Source organism: Colossoma macropomum, unplaced genomic scaffold (assembly GCF_904425465.1).
Source record: "Colossoma macropomum unplaced genomic scaffold, Colossoma_macropomum, whole genome shotgun sequence".
NCBI classification, from domain to species: domain Eukaryota; kingdom Metazoa; phylum Chordata; class Actinopteri; order Characiformes; family Serrasalmidae; genus Colossoma; species Colossoma macropomum.
The window spans coordinates 13717311-13738789 of NW_023494785.1; the positions used below are offsets into that span (position 1 = coordinate 13717311).

Below are 21479 nucleotides of genomic sequence, written 5' to 3' on the forward strand. Positions count from 1 at the left end.
ATTTGCACAGTAATTCATTGTCATTAATTTGGCATTTGATGAAGAAATGGTTCACAGATAAAAATTTGTCCAGTTAAGAGATGTACAGGCACAAAGTATGTTATATGAACATTATATATGAATTCCACAGTAGCTAATAAAATATAAAAGGCTTTCTTTCCCATGATCTTCCCTCAAAGTATGAATATAAATGGTCTATTTTCTCAATGTCAAAGAGTCATTAATGCAAAAATAATTACACTCCTCATTTTTGAGTAAGGCAGACAATTGACAGAGCACATAATGCAACTGTATGCATGCTGGTAACGTTAACCACAAAACTGCAAAACGTCCTGAAAGGTCAAACTTCCACTCAAAGCAGAAAGCCATTTCAAAGCAGTATGGTGCAGCATGCAATACTGTTACTTTACTCTTGCATTCACAGTGTTTCTACAAAAAACATGTCATAGCAAACCATTATACAGCTGAAATACAACAAACATCTGCTTTTTCTAAAGTTACAAAGCAGACTATATGTTGATATTGGGCAATTACATGCAAACTCTTTTGAAAAATGTATCTTATAAGAGCAAGTAACATTTCACTTTGGTTAACCTTGTGCATTTATACACCAATCATTTAAATTAATGTCATACTGTATATGACATGAGCAAACAAAGCAGTTCAATTATAAGCATCTTTCCAAAGTAAAGGAGTGGTACATATGAGGTTCTGATAAAATATATATATATATATATATATCTATGTTGTTGTAAAATGTGATAATCTTCATTATAAAAGAGGGTAGGCAATACAGTAATTTGTGTAGTTGCAAATGCAAGGCTGTAGGTTTTTGCTTCCATTGCAAAGGTGTCAGAACCAGAGTGTGGAGTGTTAATAATCCTTACTTAATGCCACTGGGTAAAAGGCATATCACTGAATAAACCATGAGACATTTGTTGTAATAAACAACAAGTGCTAAAAATCACAGTGATAAAATTTCACAGTCAGTTCAATCGGTATAAGTACTGTTGCCCTATTTAGGCAGATTCTCAAGCTTTGTGATCTGACCTTGTCATATTCTGACAAACTCTAGCCATGTCAACAGCTTTCATGCTATCAGCCATTAGACACAGTTAATTTTCACATTTTCTCTCACTGCCATGCATTAGAAACAACCCATTCACGCCAGAACAGCATAGCGGCAGGAAAACAGCTGCTGAGCTAGAGAGCACTACACATACAAAAACAGGCAGACTAGACTCCTAACTCCTAATAATCACAGTTTGATCACATATGTTAGTATGTGATATATGTCACATATGTTAGTATATGTTGTTCTGGCAAGGTTCAAAAGGATAAGAGGTTTTGCCATATGAAATTTCCCTCTGGGGATCAATCAAGTACACTTGTTTATCTACCTATCTAACTGTAAGCAATCCCATCACTACATATTAAACAAGAATTATGGAATGCTCAACATTCCAACCAAGCTTTTTACCAGTTTTTCATCAATACAAATCACAAAGCAACCCAAACAGATGTGCACTGTGACACTCTGTAATATAAACGCATTGTGTCTGTTTTAGTTAGTATTCTCTCCTCTATCCCTTCCACTGGCTACTGAAGTTAACCTCTCACTAGTTGCTGTTGGTCTGATTTGACTCCGGTCTGTGGGTGGAGTCTGTGTTTTGATTGGTTGCTGCACATTCACATGACTGTGCATGTGGTCTGTAGGCAGATTCTGCGCTTTGATTGGATTCTTCGGCTTCTCCCTCCTCTTGACAAAGATTGGAGGATTCTGAGGCTCGGCGTGCTTGCTGATAGGACAAACAAAGCTCCTCCCACTTCTTGCGATTGGCATCTATCCCATCTACCATTGGCTGGAGCTTCCTATTCAGCTTCACCAAAGCCTTTTCAAAGACAGCTTCATTAACTGAGAACAAGTTTCAGACCAGCGATATAAAAAGGAAACAATGTCATAATTTGATTTCATTTTTGTTTACCTCATACAATGGCTTACAAATCCCATCAATCCACTCCAGCTGGAGAGCAGGGAGTTCATCTTTACGGTTGCGATCAAAAATGGCCTGGTGGGAGAGCAATATTTTTCCAGTTCAGTCAGTTTTTTAGTTTGTTCTTTAGTACATGATTGTGAGGTGAGGGTTCAATTCCCAGGATACTCATTGTAAAGACCAAAGAGAGTGTAAAAACACTTACAGAGGGAGTCAGCTTCAGTTCCGACCTCTCCCTGTCACCCTGCTCAAAGAACTCACTAGTCACCAGCTCTGCCACCTGCAGGACAAGACAGGCACATGCATCTCTACGATGCATCATTAACTACATTCTCTTCCTGAGGCTGATAGAGATCTACACACTTAAAAAAGATGGTTTTTCAAGGGTTCTTTAGCAAAGAATATGGTTCTACATAGAACCATGAACACTCAAAGAACCCTTTGCATGATTAAAGCGTTCTTTTCATCGGGAAAGGGTTCTTTAGGTTGACAGAGAATGTGCTGTAGATGGTTCTATGTAGAACCTTTTTGAAATAGGTTCTATAACACCAAAAAGGGTTATTGTATTTTTATAAGTTTGACATTGTAACAATAGCAGAACCCTCTTTGGTGCTATATAGAACGCTTTTCAAAACATTTCTACATAGAACCATCTTCAACACATTCTCCATCAATCTGTAGAGAAAGTTAACCTGACCTGTTTAGAGATCCTCCACGGTCGAGTCACTGCACCCAAGTCACATGCAGTCATCAGCATGGACCTGTTATGAAGGCACTGTCATGTTGCAGCTGTTGTACATGCAGTTGTAGTAACTTTAAATACCATAATTTTAAAATGAGGATGGCTCACCTGAGGACATCTCTGTGCTCCTGATTTGACCAGCTGAACTTTCCAGACAGAACATATTCAAAGAACTTTGTTCTTTTTCTGCAATGCCAGAAAAAATGTAACATATGAGTTAGACTAAATAAATACACAAAACCACAATTGGACTAAAATGTCATTCTTAAAGTTTAAGGCTTAAACCATCCCGCTGTTAAATACAACAGGGTCCAAATTCTGAAACTGCCAGTGAAAGCACTTCTATATTGCATTCTTTTCTCATTTATTACAACATTTGAGTGAAAAGTCACAAATCTGCTCGAATCTGCTTTTGTTCTCTATGTATGGGGCAAAAAGCTTCAGCCTTATGGTCGAAACTGGAATAACTGGAGTAAATGGAGTATCTGGTGTAATTTAACAATTAACTCTAAAAACATAGCTCATTAATCAATTCAATATAAAATAATACACAGATTTTAGAGTATACCTTACAGACATTATAAAATAGCCCTGATTCCCAATTTCAACTGTCAGTTCATATATCAGGCACACGTTTACATATAATCTGGGAATGTGAGCCTACTACAGACTTCTGGGAATTTGTTAATACCACTTTAATGAGGTGCAAAATTTTTATTATATCCCAAACACTGCACATTGTTTACTGACTGATAGTGAATTTATTTACTTAATCAGCAAAGAATGCTATTGTCTGGGTTTACTGCAGCTAAAAAGTCAATCATTTTATTCTTGCTTGCTCCTAATTTTACTATACAGAGAAGACAAAAAAAAGAAAAGACAAAGAAAAAGAAAGATGTTATGAATTATGAGGTTTTGATATGACAACAGTAACATATTGTTTCCTGGCCCCAGGGTACTAAGCCATCCACTCAGATGCCTGTGTTCCAGTGGCGCCTCTCAGTGGATGTTGGATGTATTATATGTAAGACTGATGAAAGGTCTGTGCATTGGGAGATGTAGGGGATGTGGGTTTAGTGCAGTGTTGTGACTGAAGAACTCACTGGAAATACAGGGTGAGGTCTGTGGACAGGATGGCCTGCTTTAGGAGCTGCATCATGTGGCTGTACTCTTTAGAGCAGAGGTTGGCAAAAATGTTGTGACCCTGTTGGAAGAATAACATGCTTCCTTGATAACAGACTCTTAGGCTGCTCTCACAGCAATGAAATGATGTAACATTACAAGATGCTTCCTGGGAAACAGAACAGAGGATGCACAAAGTAATGCCTCATGACATTTCATGTTAAGTCAAAGAGAGAGTAGCATATGTAAACAGAGAACATTCCTTCTATCAGAACTTCAAAGAAAAGCCTGGCCTTTGATGCTGACCAAATAATGATGCAATATGTGCATAAGAGTCCTAGCCTGTTCACTTACCAAATGGTCATCAAACTATTCCTTTGTGTATCATTATTTAAAAAGAGACTTCTTCTATGCTTCTAGAGGTGTCTATGCTTCTTAGATTAAGCCTTGCTTTTATAAATGCTTCTTCCTCCCTCCACTGCAGTGGCAGAGAGCTGAATTATTGGTTAAAGGAGCTCAGTATGCAGAAACAGGAAATCCACACAGAGCTGGGTAACGATTAAATAGCTAACAGCTTAAGCAGCTAATATATCAACACTGGCAGTCTTTTACATTTTCTACTAATACTCAAATATATCAAATGTGAATTTTTATAAATGTAGAAATGGGTCATACTTGAAAAATAAAAATGACACATCCATCAAAAGAGAAACATGGGCTTGTAAAAGAGGTATAGTACAATTTCCCAGCCCAATGGTGAGAGACTAGGCACTAAGAAGAGTTTTGCTGGTGTTTCAAAAGAATAAGCTAATTGCCATGGTCACCTCGCTCTGCAGGATCATGACGGCGTGGTTGAAGTGGTGATGCTCGAGAGTGGCTGATGTTCCATACAGTAACGCCAGTGCTGACCCTGACCTGCAGGGGGCAGTAAAAATCACTTACAAGATAGTTACAGAGCAATAACTTTGTGGCATCACGTTATGCATTAATTATTTGCTGACAGTGTAATGAGAATACTATATGGACTGTTTAAATTCATAAAAATCATTGCTAGGACATAGCTGGAATCAGAACAATACCTCCAAAAAACAAAACTTTACAGGGGAAGCAAAAACATTCTTAACTTTCAATGCCATTTAATGTAACTAGATATTCTTCTAAGTCATTTTGGGTCATTTCCGTTGATGTCAGTGAAATGTTTAAACAATGTAAACAGCAGCTGGTATTTTCAAATTATGTAAAAAAAATGGACAGTGACAATTTGATTGCTTTAGATGTAGTGCTGCTCTTGGCTCACTTGGCTTGAAAGGCATTGTTAGTGCCACGATGGTCCAGGTCATGGCAGAGACACCCAACCATCAGTGCCAGAGTCTCTGTATCCGTCAGAACTTCCTGAAAACCTGCAGTCTACCAAAAGACACAGCTTAATTTTAGTACTGTACTTACGTTCAAATACTTAGACTCAATGACTTCAATAATATAAATCCAATTTGTTGGTAAACAAATGTATAAAATTATTTTAATACACTGTGCAGCTTCCCCAGCTTAAAATATTTAGCAGGAGGCAAAGAAGCTGTAAAATTAAGCAATTGTTAGACTATATAAATTGCTATTATAAATAAAATAATCAACATTATCAGCAAGTGATTTCAGTCTTTTGATCAGTAGGATATATAGATTTTTCAGGTTCAATCTGCCAATAAATTCTAAATGGGGGAAAATGATCTCTGTGATCTTTATTCAAGTCTTAAAATCTTTCTTTTTTTTACATTTTACAATCTGCCACATATGGAACTCTGCCAATAATTCCCTTGTACTTAGAAAAGAACAGAACTCAAAACACACGTATAACAGAAGAATGGCCAGCTGCTTCAGGAAAATGTGCTGAAATCGTCTATGGCAGATGACCGTGTGCAACAGATGCAGCTGGAGGAGTACTTTAACTTTAATATAATTGCAGCCTGTTTCAGAATTGAATATTTTTAATTACATTTGATTCCTTTTTTAATTAAATGTAATTATATTTTCAATTTAATTATTTTATTTGATCATATGTCAATTTCAGTTCCGTCGACAGAATGGCCACTAGGAGGCCTGCAGAAAGGGGTTAGGACACTATTGCAGTTCAGGAAACATTCTTTAGGGGTGAGCTACATCGAACTGCATGCACTCACAGTGATCATGACAAACATGCACTGGGAGACGTTGAAGGCGTGTCTCCAGTTGTGATAGGCCACAGTGCGGTAGTTCTTCCTCACAGTGAGCAGCCATCGGCACAGCACCTGCACAGGAGGAGGACAGTGTTTGACAGTGCCTGTCTCTACCACTTCAATCACACGGTGCTTTCACCCTCAGCTTGTATTCTGTATTCATCGAGAGATGTAGTGATTTTGACAGAACAGAAGTCTGGGTTTCTCCACAGTTCATGGTGCCTGATGACATGAACTGCATTTTTTTATGAGTTTTCCCATCATAAGACATGTTGCTAATTTATATTATTAGTGGTGTGTAGCATTTATCATTATGAATAAACTGCATGCTCCTCTTTCTATTCACGCCTTGCTGCAAAACAGCAGGCTACACCATGCTCATCATAAAAGGCGTACAGAGCTGATTATTGGTGCATAGCCTTTACTTTCAGTTCATGTTGTTGGTTATGCAATTGTACAAAACTGTGGAGAATGAGGAATTCCAGATGCTGAAACACATGCTCAAGCCTCGATATGAAACTGATATGCACAATCATATATGTGTATTTTGAGTGTTTTACATTAGTATCAAACAAGGTTTAACTGATCAGAATTCAGATTCAGAAAAATCTGCTTAAATTTTAGTACACATAGCACCAAAGACTGATGAAGAAGAAGAAATTAATTCACTTTAAAACAACTGTTCTTTGTTTGTTATTTACATTTTGTAAACGGAGAACCTTAGAATAAAAGGAACATCATGTTCATTCATTTTTTTCTTTTTTTGGAAAAGTTTTATTGCTTGTATTTTGTACTTCTTGTATTAAATTGGTCGATGTCTAATAAAAAAGGAAGTCATCTAAGTTGGTTAAGTATTTTCCAAGCTAAACAGTAATACATACCAAACTGAGGCCCCAACACCAGAGACTGAAGCGAACCATAAATAGGGTGAACTGCTACACCCCTACAGTCTACAGCAGATTAATTTCTGCATCTCTGAACATGCATTAGTAAGTGATGACTCCTGGGGATCAGAGCATTGCTTTCATCCCTTCACAAGCGCCCGTCTCACCTCATAATCAATTTTGAATTTCTGCACAACCCCGAGCTCTAGAAACATCCGCAGGGAGGCGGTGATCATGGCGTCGTTGTCCAGTGAAAAGTCATTAAAGTGAAACTCGTCAATGCCCAGCTCGCTGCTCAGGGGGATCTTAGCAGCCTGGGAGAAGAAAGAGAGAGAGGGCCTTCATCACATGGCCAAACAATCCTACTAACACCAGACCTAAAGCAATTAAATCCAACAGCAGAGCTGGACCCACTGAGAGCTGATATGTAGTGTACTGCACTGCACTCTTTCAATTATAAATGCTTCAGCCTCCAAAATACAGGCCTGTAAATTGTCCATTCAGAGGAATGGAGAGAGTTTGGCGGGTGTGTTTTCTTTATGTCCAATTTCCTCCCCTGATATATGAGTTTAATTTAAAGTTTTCATCTACTCCCTCTGTGCACACAGGAGCTAAACTTTCAGTAATAACATTCCAAAAGATCCAAGAATTTATAGAATGTGTTTGAACTGTGCATTTTATTCCCGAAGGAATCCGAATCCTGCACTCCCTTTTCTTGCAGGTTTTAATCCTATAGCTCATATATTACAGCGTTTTAGCAATGGCAGCAACAACTTTTCCATTCAGCCCACAGATTTATACCATAGGAATTCTGGGTTTATGTTCAAATGTTTTTAAAATATTATGTAGAATAGAATTATGGGTAAGGCTACTCTTTAACTTGCCTTTAATGAAAGCCCTCTTTTTTGTATTTATCTTTTTAATTGTATCAATGGTATTGTCTGTTACTGATATTGTTAATTACTCTTAACTTTTATTTATTCAACTTTATTTTCTTTTATTACTGTTACTGAACTTTCTTGCCTTCCCGTTAATTTGCTATTTGTGTGAAAGGTGCTCTATAAATAAAGCTTATTATCAATATTATTATTACATTCTTAAAAATAAAGGTGCCATAAGAATTCTTTGGCACGATCCCACTAAGGAACCATCTTTCATTTCCTAAAAACCTTTAAATTCAAAGGTTGGCTTCTATTATAAATGTGTTTTGAATCAGCAGTTTTTCTATTCTAAGAACAGGAAAATGTGCCAAACAATATTGTCCGTAGTAACTAACCATATGCTACAGATGCAGCAAATAGAGTCAGCACCTTTATTTTTCTGATAACCACATGATTTTGCCATGAGTAATAACCCCTTTTCTACCAAAACGCCCACTGGAAGATTACAGTATGGTTGCTACTGACACTATCTTCTGTCTGATGTTAGTTTGATCGCAAATACCTTGAGTCGATCCACCTCCACCTTTGAGCATGTAGCATGATAAGACAGCATCTAAAGGCACAAATACAAGAACAAAATGCAAGCTGCCTCCTGCACTCCATCAAATCAATATGGATCAGTGATCAGACAAATAGTAAGAGATCAAATCCAGCTTACATCCAGAGCTACAGACTGCTTGGCCCATGTCTTCTTCACTTGGTTGTACATCATCGTATTGTTGATGCCGAGGCCACAGAATATAACAAAAGCCTGTGACAAACACAAAAGCACACAATTACCATCAGACACAGAAGAAGAGGATTAATAATAGATGTGATTTTTGTTTGATGTTCATTGTGATTAGGATGATGAAGCGAGTAAAACATTCATTTGTAAAGATTTAATGAGATCATTTCATCCAAGTTAATACATCGGCAGAACTCACACCTCAAATAGCCTTTGATCTGCATCGTTAAACGTCTTCCTGTCCAGGCGATTAAGAATCTGGGCAACACCTTGAAGAGATAAAAGGACATATTTCTGAAGTGTAAAATCCTGGATGTGTCTGCATAACCAAGTATGTTTGTTGTACATTTTGAGGACAAGTATGTCCTGAAAATCAGAGGAAACCAGGAAATCTGGGGCCCAAAAGTCTGAGACCACTAATGAAAATACATTTCACATTCTTTTCTAATTTAATTATTGTAGTTTTTTCATTACAAGTGTTGTTATCATATTATCATAGCAATTTGAGCAAACAGCAGAATATTAGAAAAATATGAATTTCAGGATTTCTTTGTATTTGCTATGTCCCTGTTTACCTTTAATGACGATCTTTAATAACTATGTGAAATAGGTGAACAATGGCTATAAGCTGTTTAACATAAACATGGCTCTGAGTAGATCAGATGCAACAGAGGCGTCGTCTGAACACAAGCTTCAATAAAAGGAAAGAGGCTCAAAAAAATCTGATCATTTTGTACAAAAGCCTTAACTGGCATAAATGTGCTTAAATTTGAACAGTGACCAACAAATAGTGACCAGAATTAATATTTCTTCTTCATTTTCCTTTTTTTGTTTACATTTTTCAAAATTCTAAAATATTCCATATTTCCAGGTTTAAATGCAAAAATCCTAGATTTTCAGTTCAGATTTTGGAGACCACTGTATTTTACATATGTGGCATATCTATGACCCCACATCCTGACAGAATAAAGACAAGTGTGTGTGCTTATGTGTGTGTTATTCACTATGCAGAACACTCACCAATTATTTGATGGGTTCTGTTCCAAATGGGGACACACAGCACTGACCTGATATGAAACCCTGAGGCCTGATCAGCCTGTGAACAAAGAAACACAGTGTATTTTGTGAGTGTGTGTGTCTGTGTGTGTGTCTGTGTATATTACTGAAACTAATCCCATTAGCTATCCTTGGTCATATTCATCTGAAGTCAGGAAAGGAAATACCTGCATTAATAGCAGCATGACCTTTTGAAGGATTACAGCACAGGTTATGACCATTCACAGACATATATCTTATATAATCATTCATGACGTTTGTTCCTGAATAACAGGCATTGAGTGGATTCTTACACATAGGAAAGTACTCAGTCATATAAATGGGATTATTCTTGTATGAAGTATTATGTTTTTATACGCAATCTGAGCATTCCCAAAGTTATTATTAAAGTTTTGTTAATGTTTGTAATCAGTAACTATAGATCTCTTAGTAACATTTGTGTTTGAATCTTTTTTATAATATTGAGTTTATGACATTCATCTTGACTGGATTTGTCATATTTTTTGGTCTTGATACAACAGATAATGTCCTGCCCTTGAAGAAACAAGAAGAACTCTGAGGTCCAGCACAGAGAACTGAACCAGAGAGTCATCATTAAATGGAAGAAGAATCTGAGAAACCCCTGCAATATTTGGTCAAAGGCTTTTGATAAATAGCATAAACTCATACATCATAACCCATACTATAGTACTTCATTGAACTAATGACCCACATATAAATAAAAGCAGCATTGCCCCTCAATCCAATTTTCACACTACAGCAGTGGTTGAAAAAAAGAAACCAGGACCAAAAACTACTTGAGTAAAAAGATTTCTGTAGTACTTTGGTGGAACTTCTGAGTACACCCGGCTCTATTAGTATGAGATGAAGTTTGTTCGGCTCTGTCCAGAAAACTAAATCAAAAGAATAGAATGAAATTAACCCATGAAAGGAATCAGGATCTGTGTATAAAGTAGATTACTTTTCACATAAATGTACTTAAGTGGAACTAAGAGTATCATATATTTGAACTACTCAGAATGTACAAAAAAAAACATTAAATTTTCATTTGAAGACTTCTAACAGAGTAAATGTAAGCATTTACTACCCACCTCTGGTGCTATATGATAAAACTTATACTACTACTAATGTTATCCAGCCAAGTTGTATAGACACACCGAAAGAATTGTCAATTCAAATTGATTCAAATCAGTTGCACAATAATGAAATGTGTTACATCAACCCAAATCTTGCTAAAAGAAGAAACTGCAAGCAAGCTACTGTGTTGACGTAACATATTTCATTCATATGAAACTAACTGATACGTTTAAGCTGTGTAAATTCAAAGCAATATTTTTGGGGGGCAGCTTGTCTGGATAAGTTCATGCACCAATCTGCAGTACTAGCTGCCTCATCTGGCAATTACATTGAGCAGACAGCACTTTCTTCTCTTTTAATTCGGCTTTCACTCCACACAGCTGGATAAGCTGGTTGACTGAGTATAACAGTATGATCTTCTTTATCTGAAGTGGGCACGCAGACATGTCTGTGTATATGTGTGTGCGTTTGTGTGTGTGTGTGTGTGTGTGTGTGTGGACTACCCACCTCAGCATCAAAGCGGGGATCCTGACACACATCACTGATGTTGACAGGCAGGCCTGTGGACGCCACCAGCTCAGCAATGCTGTTATTGATCAGCCAGTCTGAACAGGACACCTTCTCCATGCTGACTTCATCAAACACATGCACACACACGGAAATACACAACAAAGAGTGCATTAAAAAATGTGCCAGTCTACCCAATAAACCCATCTTTTGCTTGACAGCTCCACTTTTCCTATTGCAAAGAGAGCACTTAAACTATGGTTGGCAGGCCTGACACCTGCCAAAAAATTACTGTTCAGCACTGGCTTCCACCTCATTCTCTTACAATTACACACTGGTTGCAATCCTTTTTATATATCCTTTATTTAGAATTATCGTCAGCTAGAGTTAATAGAGTAACAAGTTACAATAAGGATATGGCTGAATGGAATTGAAGATGTGAAGACTTTGCCTTTATCATGAGGATTTCTAACTATGAGAGTATGTGTGTATATATGTGTGTTTCTGTATGTACATGTGTATGTGGTGATTGGGTGGGGTGGGATGGGATGAGTGTGGGTGGAGGGTAAAAGGGGTCATATAATGATGCTTGTTGATTGTTGATTCTAAAAAAATTTGGTTACAAAAAATATGTGCTAGTCTATGCCATCCCCACAACATGTAAACTGGTATAACTGCTGTTCTGCTTTAGTGACATATTATTTTCATGCAGCATTCTTTATACATAGAATGATGCACAAGAATCTTCAGAGTGGGATAACACAATAAAACAACATGCCAATGAACTGTCAGAGGAACCTCTACAGAGTGAATCACTTGTAGGCAAAATGCACACTGTTAGGAAAAGTTATAGGCCGGGGCAGACTTTCACGTTGGAACCACATGGGGCACCAACCACCTCATTTATATTTTTATAAATTGTGAGCCCAGCCACAAGAGAGAGACCAATGTCGCGAAATAATGGCATTTTGAACACAGTGTTGGACTGTTTTTGTGGACATTGTTTTTGCTCATATTTGGATTGCTGTTGGAGCGCCCATTCCATCAACTTATAAAGCCTGAATGGTATCATGAACAAAGCTCAAGCTGGTTGACCCTGGGTTCATGGCCTGAGCTGGCCTTTCTAGGAGACTATTCAGAGACTCGGACTGCAGGTGAGTTGGTCTTTTGGTGGGTTTTCCAACTAGATTTAGGGACACACTTTTACTTCAAACAACAACATGTAAAAGCAGTGTGTCTTGATTACAGTCAGGACCAAAATGAATCAATTAGACCCTGGACAACTTGGTATTCCTTTGTTTGCACCAGCGGTTTCTGGGCTTGTAACAACGTGAAGTGGAAAGCTCACCTTATGTCATGATCAACACTGCAGAGTGGAGACATGAGCTCAAACGTCTTAGAGAACTTCACCACCTGCAGGGCACAGAGTAACAGTGTGAGGAGAGAGGACAGTGACGTTATTAACAAATGAATGTATGGGTGAGTGAAAGGATGGTTGAATGGATGCATCAGAATGTGAATAACTTTATGATTTGCATACTTGGAGTAATCAGTTAGAGATCCATAAGCAGGCCTTTAAGCGGGGGGAAGGGGGGTTTTCTACAATGAACATTTTTGAAAGATGCTGTTGAGAACCATTAAGAACCTTTTTAAGATTTAGCTGTGGACCCAAAGTTGACTTAGTAAGAACCAGTAGTTATTAAAAAAAATTATTAAAACTATAAATATATAATAATTTTTATTCAATATTTCATATTGTTGCTGTCCAAGGAAAACAAGTATCTCCAAAATGGTAGCTTTACAGTAAAGGGCAAAAAATTACTGTAAGACAATAGAAAGAGATTCTATTCAAAGCAAATTTAAAGCCTTTTTATTGGTCCATCATGACATTTTCACACAATGTAAAGGGTACATGTCTTTTTTATTGAAAACAACTATATACTGCACTGTACTAAATCAAATTGAACAAGAAACAAGTGTACTCTCTTTGTTATGACAGTGAGCAAAAGCAACACACTGGGCCATAATGTGATGTTTTTTATCACAGTAATTATGGACATTATAACATTGGCCACCCCTATGTGGAAGGTTGTTTTGTGGTTGAAAAAAGTTCAATCAGAATCTGAAAAACTTCATGGTTTGGGTACTTGTAGTAATCTTATTTTAGAGATATTTTTGGAACACAAAATGAAAAATGGTTCTTTGTGCACCCACCAAATATGGTTTTTAAATGGGTCTTTTAAAAGCCAACCATTGAAAGGAGAGATGGATGGATGGATGGATGGATGGATGGATAGATAGATAGATAGATAGATAGATAGATAGATAGATAGATAGATAGATAGATAAAGTGTATACAGAGTGTATAGAGTGCTATAATGCAGAGTTTAGAGAGAACAGAAAGAATGTATTATTAAGTGTGAACATCTCACAGGTGAGTGAATGTCCTCCAGCAGCAGCACAGAGCAGCGCTCACACTGCAGCAGCGTTAGAGCTCGCTGCATGATCTTCCTCACAATCTTCTCCAGGTCTGTCTGCTCCTCAAACAGATCATTCACCACCTCCAGCAGAGCCTGCACAAACACCAACCACTTCACTCACCATATCACTACATGTAGTCTCAGAAATCTTGATTTAAAATCAAGCTAAAAATACATAAGTAGTACTATGTGTGCAGTGTATTAAGTTTTTCACACAAGATGTTTTTCAGATTTGCAGGAAAGCAAGACCGATCATTTAAAAAGCATCAAAATAAAGGGGAAGCCTTTCAAAACAGTGACAAGCCATCAAAAAGCCATCAAACGAATTAACTTACTTGTTGTTTTCACATTTCTTTAGTGTATAAACTCCCCACACTAGATCATTTTATACAGTCTGAAAAATTGATTCTGTCTGCTCAATAGAAGCCAGACTGGGAATCATGTGGAATTCTGAGAGTGAACCTGAAATTCTGACTGCATTATTCAGCAACGCTCTCCAGGCTGTGAGCAGTGTCTGTGTGTGGTTCAGACTCTCACCCTGCTCCTATCGTACTCTTTGCGGGACTCTGAGAAGAGCTTGGCATTGGAGATCGATATTCCACAGAAGGGCAGATACATCTGCAGCACCTGAACACAGACAGAGGCAGAATGCTTCTTAAAAGGCATTATGTGTACAAAATCTCTACATGAGTAAAATAAATTACATCAAGACAATTTTGTGTTTCAGTTTACTTAATTTGGCCTTGATTGTGTGGATCTATTGTATTTTATTAGTCTAAAAATGATGTACGATTTTACATCAGGTACATTCATGCATTACCTTTTATGTCTGCATGACAAACACAGAGATATATTAGCAAGAAATCTACTTGCAATTCAAACAGAAGTGCATTACTTCATTACTGAAACCTTTTTTTTTTACTTTTTTGTTACTTATTAGTATACCTGAGCATATCCAACACAAAATCAGAATCTACTTTTTGAGCATAGATGTAGCTTGTTTCTAAGGCTACGTGACCACCTGAAGCAGTAAGAAAGTGTTCTAGCCCACTGGCTGCTCAATAAGAAGAAGAAAGTTAGACTCAAATTCTCCTAATAGACATAGAGTTGGATCCAAAGCATGTGGGTAATTAACATTAATCACCTGGATTACAATAATAATGCACTCTGTCTGTCACATTGACACCCTGTCACACACCTGCCGGCTGCCCTCCTAGTGAAGTATTGATTAGGGATTGAGAATTGAAGGCAGGAAATGAAAGCGAGGTCGATTACGGCTGCTGCTTATCACCACAACATAGTTTACTGCTGCTATCAGCTTTTGCCTGGACATCGATGCAGGCCAATTCCAAACTTTAGCCAATAAATGAGATATGAACTGTGAAAGACGTAGGCTTTATTCAGAATTGAGTCGAATACGAAAGGCAAAACTTCTTCAAGAGCATTTGTAAGGAAATTCCAAGAATAATCCCTAAGATTTTTGCCCACAAATAAATAATGATTACTTTGTTGAGTTTATTTAGGTAATCCCATTAATTTACTTATTATTATGTGACTGCAGGGATTTTTTTTCCAGAAAAATAACTTCATCAGACTAATTCTGACATCTGCTGGACACAAACAAGAATTATTCAGCACCATTGCACTATGGATGATGAACTTAGTCTGATGGGATGGATGTCATGAGGGTTTGGCACTCAAAACCCTTCCCAATGAAGACAATGAAACTATACTGTATTAGTTACTTTCTAAGTTATTGTATTGTATTGTTTCATTTCTTGAAAATGTTAAGTCATCTATGAAACAACAACATAACTGTGCCCTCAAAGCCAACTGAATGATTTCACACTCAAATAAAAGAACAATATTTTTTTCTGTAAAGAAATCTGTAGATACTTGTATTTGCAATGTAATAATAGTGTAACAGAGTACTGTAATCCTACTCTATGACATAAATGTGTAGGTGCATGCAAGTTCTATTGCATTCAATGCGAATTAAGCAGATTTTTCAGAGCATTGCATCCTTCACTCCAGAACAATAAGACTGGGACTGTAATTGGTGGCATGTTTCCACTATTTGCAGCAAGGCTGTCTAATGACTCACCCTCAGAGAAGTTTATAGAGATTTTATTCCTGAGGACGAGAATGACGTGAGCAAGATAAGCTGAGAAAACAGTCAATCGCAGTCTGTTATTTAATCATTTAGTACCATGTGCAAAATGACCTTCAGGCCTGTGCTGGAGTCAGCCTGTTTCCTAAGGTTATGTAAGCAAGCATTTTCATACTCTTTGAAACATTTTTTAATGTTCTGTCATGAACAACTAACAACTACTAATGTTTTCTACAGAACTTTCACTGTGGTTTGTGCAACTGCTTCATAATACACATTATTTCTATCTTGCCTAGTATGTCATGTGTTGTGCATTTAGAGTCTTTGTCTTTTTTGTTTTAACTCATCAACTGTTCCCAGAGTAGTTGGGTGTCATGCATGTCTACACTGGGCAGTAAAATGTATCATCATGTGGAACTGAAGCCTTTTTTCAATATAAATGAAGAAAGATGCTGCCTTTATTGTTGGATTCACTGTGTGAGCAGAATTCAGATTGATAAGGGTTTATACACTATGACTGAAGTGTGAAGTGTATTTGCTCATGACACAAAAAATAAGACACAAAAAATATAAATTTTTAGTTTTCAGAATAAATGCATGAGAGCACTGAGAAATCACAGTATTAAATGGGAAGAGCAGATCAAAAAATAGAAATAGCCACATTTTGCCTCAACAAATGGGTATATCACACAGCAATTCTGAGAAACTAAATGGTTCTGTTCATCATCCCATATAGACAGCTATCTTCCTGAGGTAGCAGCTTTTGAATGATTATAAATGGAGGAACAGGGTGATACATTAATGGAAGGGAGAAGGTGATGGAACTCACCTTTTCATCATCCTCAGTGAAAGGAGTTCCGCTGGGGTTTTTGTTGATGGCCTGCACCACTCCAATCACCTCCCCATCACTGTTACAAATGGCCATGCACAGGATCGACTGGGTCTTATAACCTGTCAGCTTGTCAATCTCATCACTAAAGCGATGGTCCTGCGGGATATTATAAAAGATTACTGGAGTGTGCACCAAGATGCGGGAAAGATAGCAGAACTCCTAGAATGTTTATTTGACGCAGATGCTGATTGCCAGAATAGGTTTGGATAGGGTTTGGTAGGCTTTTTCACTATTTTTCACTATAACAGTTTATTCAGCCTATAGGCTGACAACACAAAAGCCACTAGTGTGTCATGGCAATGTCTTTTGATTAATAAAATGTACAGCTGACATCTATACAAAATACAGCATATTTTTATAAGTTATTCCTAAGTTACAGTATAATATCTTTCCCAACAGCTTTTGGAACAGCTCTCAAAAACTGCTAAATTGTATACATACAGTTCAGTGCAAAAGATTTAGACATTTGAAAGTGCTATTTGGGCAGTAAGTTTACTTGATTAGGAAAAACACTATTATTATAGTAAATACAAATAAAATTAATACATTAAGTAGTTCCCTTCACCTTTTACAAACCAGTATACAGTCTGCCTAATTTGTTAGCCCCCTTTTTCCATCTTCTTCAATGGTCAGGACCCCCACAGGACCACCACAGAGCAGGTATTATTTAGCTGGTGAATCATTCTCAGCACTGCAGTGACACTGATGTGGTGGCATTGTGGTAGTGTGTGCTGTGCTGGTGCGAGTGGATCAGACACAGCAGTGCTGCTGGAGTTTTTACACACCTCAGTGTCACTGCTGGACTGAGAATAGTCCACCAACCAAAAATATCCAGCCTGTGGGCAGCATCCTATGACCAATGATGAAGGACTAGAGGATGACCAACACAATCTGTGCAGCAACAGATGAGCTACTGTCTCTGACTACATCTATAAGGTAGACCAACAAGGTAGTTGTGTCAAATAGAGACAATGAGTGGACTCCAGCAATTAAAAAATTCTAGCAACACTGCTGTGTCTGATCTACTCGTACCAGCACAACACACACTAACATGCCACCACCACGTCAGTGTCACTGCAGTGCTGAGAATGATCCACCACCCAAATAATACCTGTCCTGTGGTGGTCCTGTGGGGGTCCTGAACATTAAAGAACAGGATGAAATGGGGCTACTAAAGTATGCAGAGAAAGAGATGGACTACAGTCCGTAATTTGTAAAACTACAAAGTGCTCCTATATGGTAAGTGGAGCTGACAAAATAGACAAAGAGCGCTGATATAAGGAGACGTTCCTAATAAAGTGCTTGGTGAGTGTATATTGCAACATCTTCTATCTATGTTGTTGATGATCCTGAAGTGATATAGTGACATAGACTAAAGATATTGTGGTTAAAGACAGCCAAAATCTATTTGTTCCAGCACAGAAAGCTTTTTATATAGACATGCTCCCAGTGTAAGTAACTGCTCCCAGCCATTTCTGTTCACTGTAGGAGGGCCGTATCTGGACTCATTGCACTAATGGACCTCCGGAGACTGGAGTTCAGCAGGTGACTGGGGAGAGCTCGCCCTTGGCCATGTTATAATGATGTCCAATGTTCAACTAGTGAAATGAACATCACGATGTGCACAGGAAAACAGTCCTGTAAGCGATAGGTTTCTCAGACACTTTGACGTTATTGAAGTAATCAGGTTTCATTTCCTATTGGATGCAATAAGTTCTTACTGTGAGAACGGATCATGTTATTTGGGCCACTGTAACAAGTGGGGTCACTGCTTTATACAAAAAATACAGATTGGGTTTATATACATTCTTAAAAAAAGATGGTTCTTTAAGTGTTCTTTAGTAAAGAAAATGGTTCTATATAGAAACATAAGCACTCAAAGAACCTTTGCTTGATTAAAGAGTTCTTTGCATGGTGAAGATGTAGTGTTCTTCAGACTGATGGAGAGTGTGTTGTATATGGTTCTTTACAGAACTGTTTTGAAAAGGGTTCTATATAGCACCAAAAAGGGTTCTGCTATTGTTACAATGTCAAGCTTGTCACAGAAGAACCCTTTTTTCGTGCTATAGAGAACACTTTTCAAAAGAATTTTCAATCTAAAGAACCCTTTCACCTTACATCATGCCAAGGGTTCTTTAAGTGTTTATGGTTCTATATAGAACCATTTTCATTACTAAAGAACTCTTGAAGAACCATCTTTTTAAGAGTGTAGTAAAAGCGGACTTTATAAATCTTGCAGCATTTTTAATCAGTTACTAACTATGATGGGGAATTTCACCACTTTTGCAGAATTGCTGTAAAATTAATAATTAAGATGTAAATAATTAAGATGTAAACAAAGTCATTCAGAGAAGTTTGACGTAAAATTGTTAACATGTAGAGCAACTTACCAACACAGATCTTCTTCAGAGTGATGGTGACAGGAACCAGGGGTCACAGTGTTTACAACAGAAATATAACCATTTTATTAAGTAGCCAAAATGAACAGTGAACCTCCACGTCTTCTGAGTTTTATCTGTAATTTTAATGATGGTAAAATTGTGATACATTTTTTGGGAACTATTTTGCCTTACAACACCCTGCATGTACCACTCCGCTATGAATGGGTTTTAAACTATCATTAAACTATCGTAAAGCACTGTCTCAGTTACCAGGCTCCATTTCATGCTCATTCAACTTTGTGCGAGAGCTTTCAGAGCCATCAAATGTTTTGGATATCTGGTTCCTAACACCATTGAATAAATCTCTGTAAGTTTCTCTAGAATGGAGCATCTCACATCAAACCACTCCGAATGGCTTTGTTTCCATCCTAACTATTTCATTATCCAAAAATCTAGAAAGTCAGTGGAGTTCCCACTGAAGAGTTTCTATACAGTAACTACTATACATCATTCAGTAACTACTATGAAATTAGTATGTAAGATATGAATTTTAGTTATGAGAGAACTAAAGTGTGGGTCCACATACGACCTTAGCAGTTTAGGGGGTTAACTGGCAGCCTTTTGGTTCATGCATTATTTGGGCTAGGATAGTGTTTCTCCAACATGCTTCCTGTTAAGTGAACACCGACAGTGTTTAATAAGACCAAAAGGGCTAAAGAAGCAAACTTTGGTTACCAAACATGTCATGGCCAATCACTACATTTGGAGTAAGACGAGAAAATGTGTAAACAAGGCGTAAGTGTGGTTTGTTTTTTGGTCAGAACTCTTCCTTTAAGAGCAGCTGTGGTGGTGAGATGCTTCAGTGCACTTCAGATACCTCGTAAGCGTTTGGGATGTTGACGGTCTCGCCATGCTCGGCCACGTAGCCGATGATGCCCTTTCCCCAGGGCACCTGCACCTCGTTGGAGTCCATGCTGGAGGAGGGTCGCACCGTGGTGCCCGAGTGCACGTCGAAGAACTTGGACACGAGGGTCTTCTTGTGCGAGGGTCCCTCCACGAGGAAGAGCGAGCAGCGGTCCGCGTTCACCATGATGCACACGTTGATGAGGATCTTGTAGCTTAGGTTGGTCATGTCCAGCTCGTTGGAGATGTCCTTGACGAGCTCGAGGAAGAACTCGCGCTCGTTGGACTCCTTCAGGCGACATTTGTAGTCGAGCGCGCTAGACTCGTAGCGCGGCACGCTCACGCGCGACTCCAGCAGCGCGCTCAGGATGTGCGCCGTGGTGGGCGGCAGGGAGCTGGCCTTGCGCAGCAGCGCGCGCCGCCGCACGCTCGACTGCGACTCGTGCGCCGACAGGCTCACGTGCTCGTCGTACGTGCGATGCGCCGTGCTCGCTTTGGAGCGCGCGAAGCTGCGCCGGAGCTCCGCGTGCGACGAGCGGCGCTTCAGCGCGTCCGCGCAGGAGGAGGACGAAAAGGGATCACTCTTCTCCTTCTCCTCCGCGGCGGAGGAGGACTTGGAGGGCGCGCGCTGCTCCAGCCACCCGCTCAGAGAGTCCCGGCGGCTCTTGCGCATCAGATACTGCTCGAAGAGGTCCGGGTGGCAGTCCAGAAACGCCTCGACGTCCGAGAAGTCAAAAGTTGTCATTGTGGAGAAGGAAAAAGGAAAACAGGCAGCTCTGGATTTCAAAACAGGGTCCGCTCAAAGTGGTGTAATATAATAAAGTGAGCCTCCCGCGAGTCTGACTGATAGTAGCCTCATCCGCGCCTCACTGTACTGCTGCGGTTGTGGTACACCCCGCCCAGTCCCCCCCCGCCCCCCAACACCCCCATTCAATCACACACACGCACACACGCTCCTCTCATGCCTCCCATTCACACCTCTCCATCCTTTTTCCTCTCATTCTTCAAGAAGATCCAAAGAGTTCGACTCTTAATAAGGCTGCAGCTTTGAAGGGCAATTCCACCGATTTTTCAAAATTGTTGCATAATCCTTTCTTTGCGATTTAAACAAACTAATTCAGAGTGGTTTCATGTAGCGGCCCGTTGTAGAGCAAGTTACAGACTCAGATTTCTTTGCAGTGGTGGCGATAGGAACCAGGGATTTTTATCCAAAGTGAACCTACACGTGTCTTCTGAGTTTTATATGGAATGTTGATGATGGTAAAATAGTAGAAAATCTGAATCCTTTCCTTGGAGACTATTTTGCCTCACAACATCCTGTATGCATCCATCCACAATTAAATGAATTAAAATTAATGGATTAACAAGACGTTTTGGGCCAAAACTTTATCACAAAACTATCAAGCAATGCCTCAGCCACCAGGCTGCGTCTTCATACCCGTTTTGTGTAATA

The 21479-nt window shown here is 38.7% G+C and overlaps 1 protein-coding gene across 1 annotated transcript; it reads right to left on the minus strand.

Annotated features, from left to right (window-relative positions):
- Positions 1-1408: 1408 nt before the first annotated feature.
- On the minus strand, positions 1409-20771 carry pde11al (phosphodiesterase 11a, like). The gene is made up of 20 exons (XM_036578748.1): positions 20001-20771; positions 16680-16838; positions 14278-14367; positions 13693-13833; positions 12609-12673; positions 11261-11381; positions 9641-9716; positions 8822-8889; positions 8552-8644; positions 8396-8446; positions 7120-7266; positions 6033-6140; positions 5156-5265; positions 4683-4773; positions 3840-3940; positions 2845-2922; positions 2692-2755; positions 2200-2274; positions 1986-2069; positions 1409-1892 (listed from the first exon to the last, which is right to left on the minus strand). The coding sequence occupies exons 1-20, from the start codon at positions 20769-20771 to the stop codon at positions 1620-1622; spliced, it is 2766 nt and encodes a 921-aa protein (XP_036434641.1). The 3' UTR covers positions 1409-1619.
- Positions 20772-21479: the final 708 nt, after the last annotated feature.

What these genes read in the sequence shown, in the direction of transcription:
- pde11al (XM_036578748.1), bottom strand. Translation starts at nt 20,771, where the DNA reads ATGACAACTTTTGACTTCTCGGACGTCGAGGCGTTTCTGGACTGCCAC. An exon ending in ACATCCCAAACGCTTACGAG is followed by an intron (nt 16,839 to 20,000) that starts GTATCTGAAGTG and finishes AATATCCCGCAG; the next exon opens with GACCATCGCTTTAGTGATGA. An exon ending in GAGCACAGAGATGTCCTCAG is followed by an intron (nt 2,756 to 2,844) that starts GTGAGCCATCCT and finishes CCTTCATAACAG; the next exon opens with GTCCATGCTGATGACTGCAT.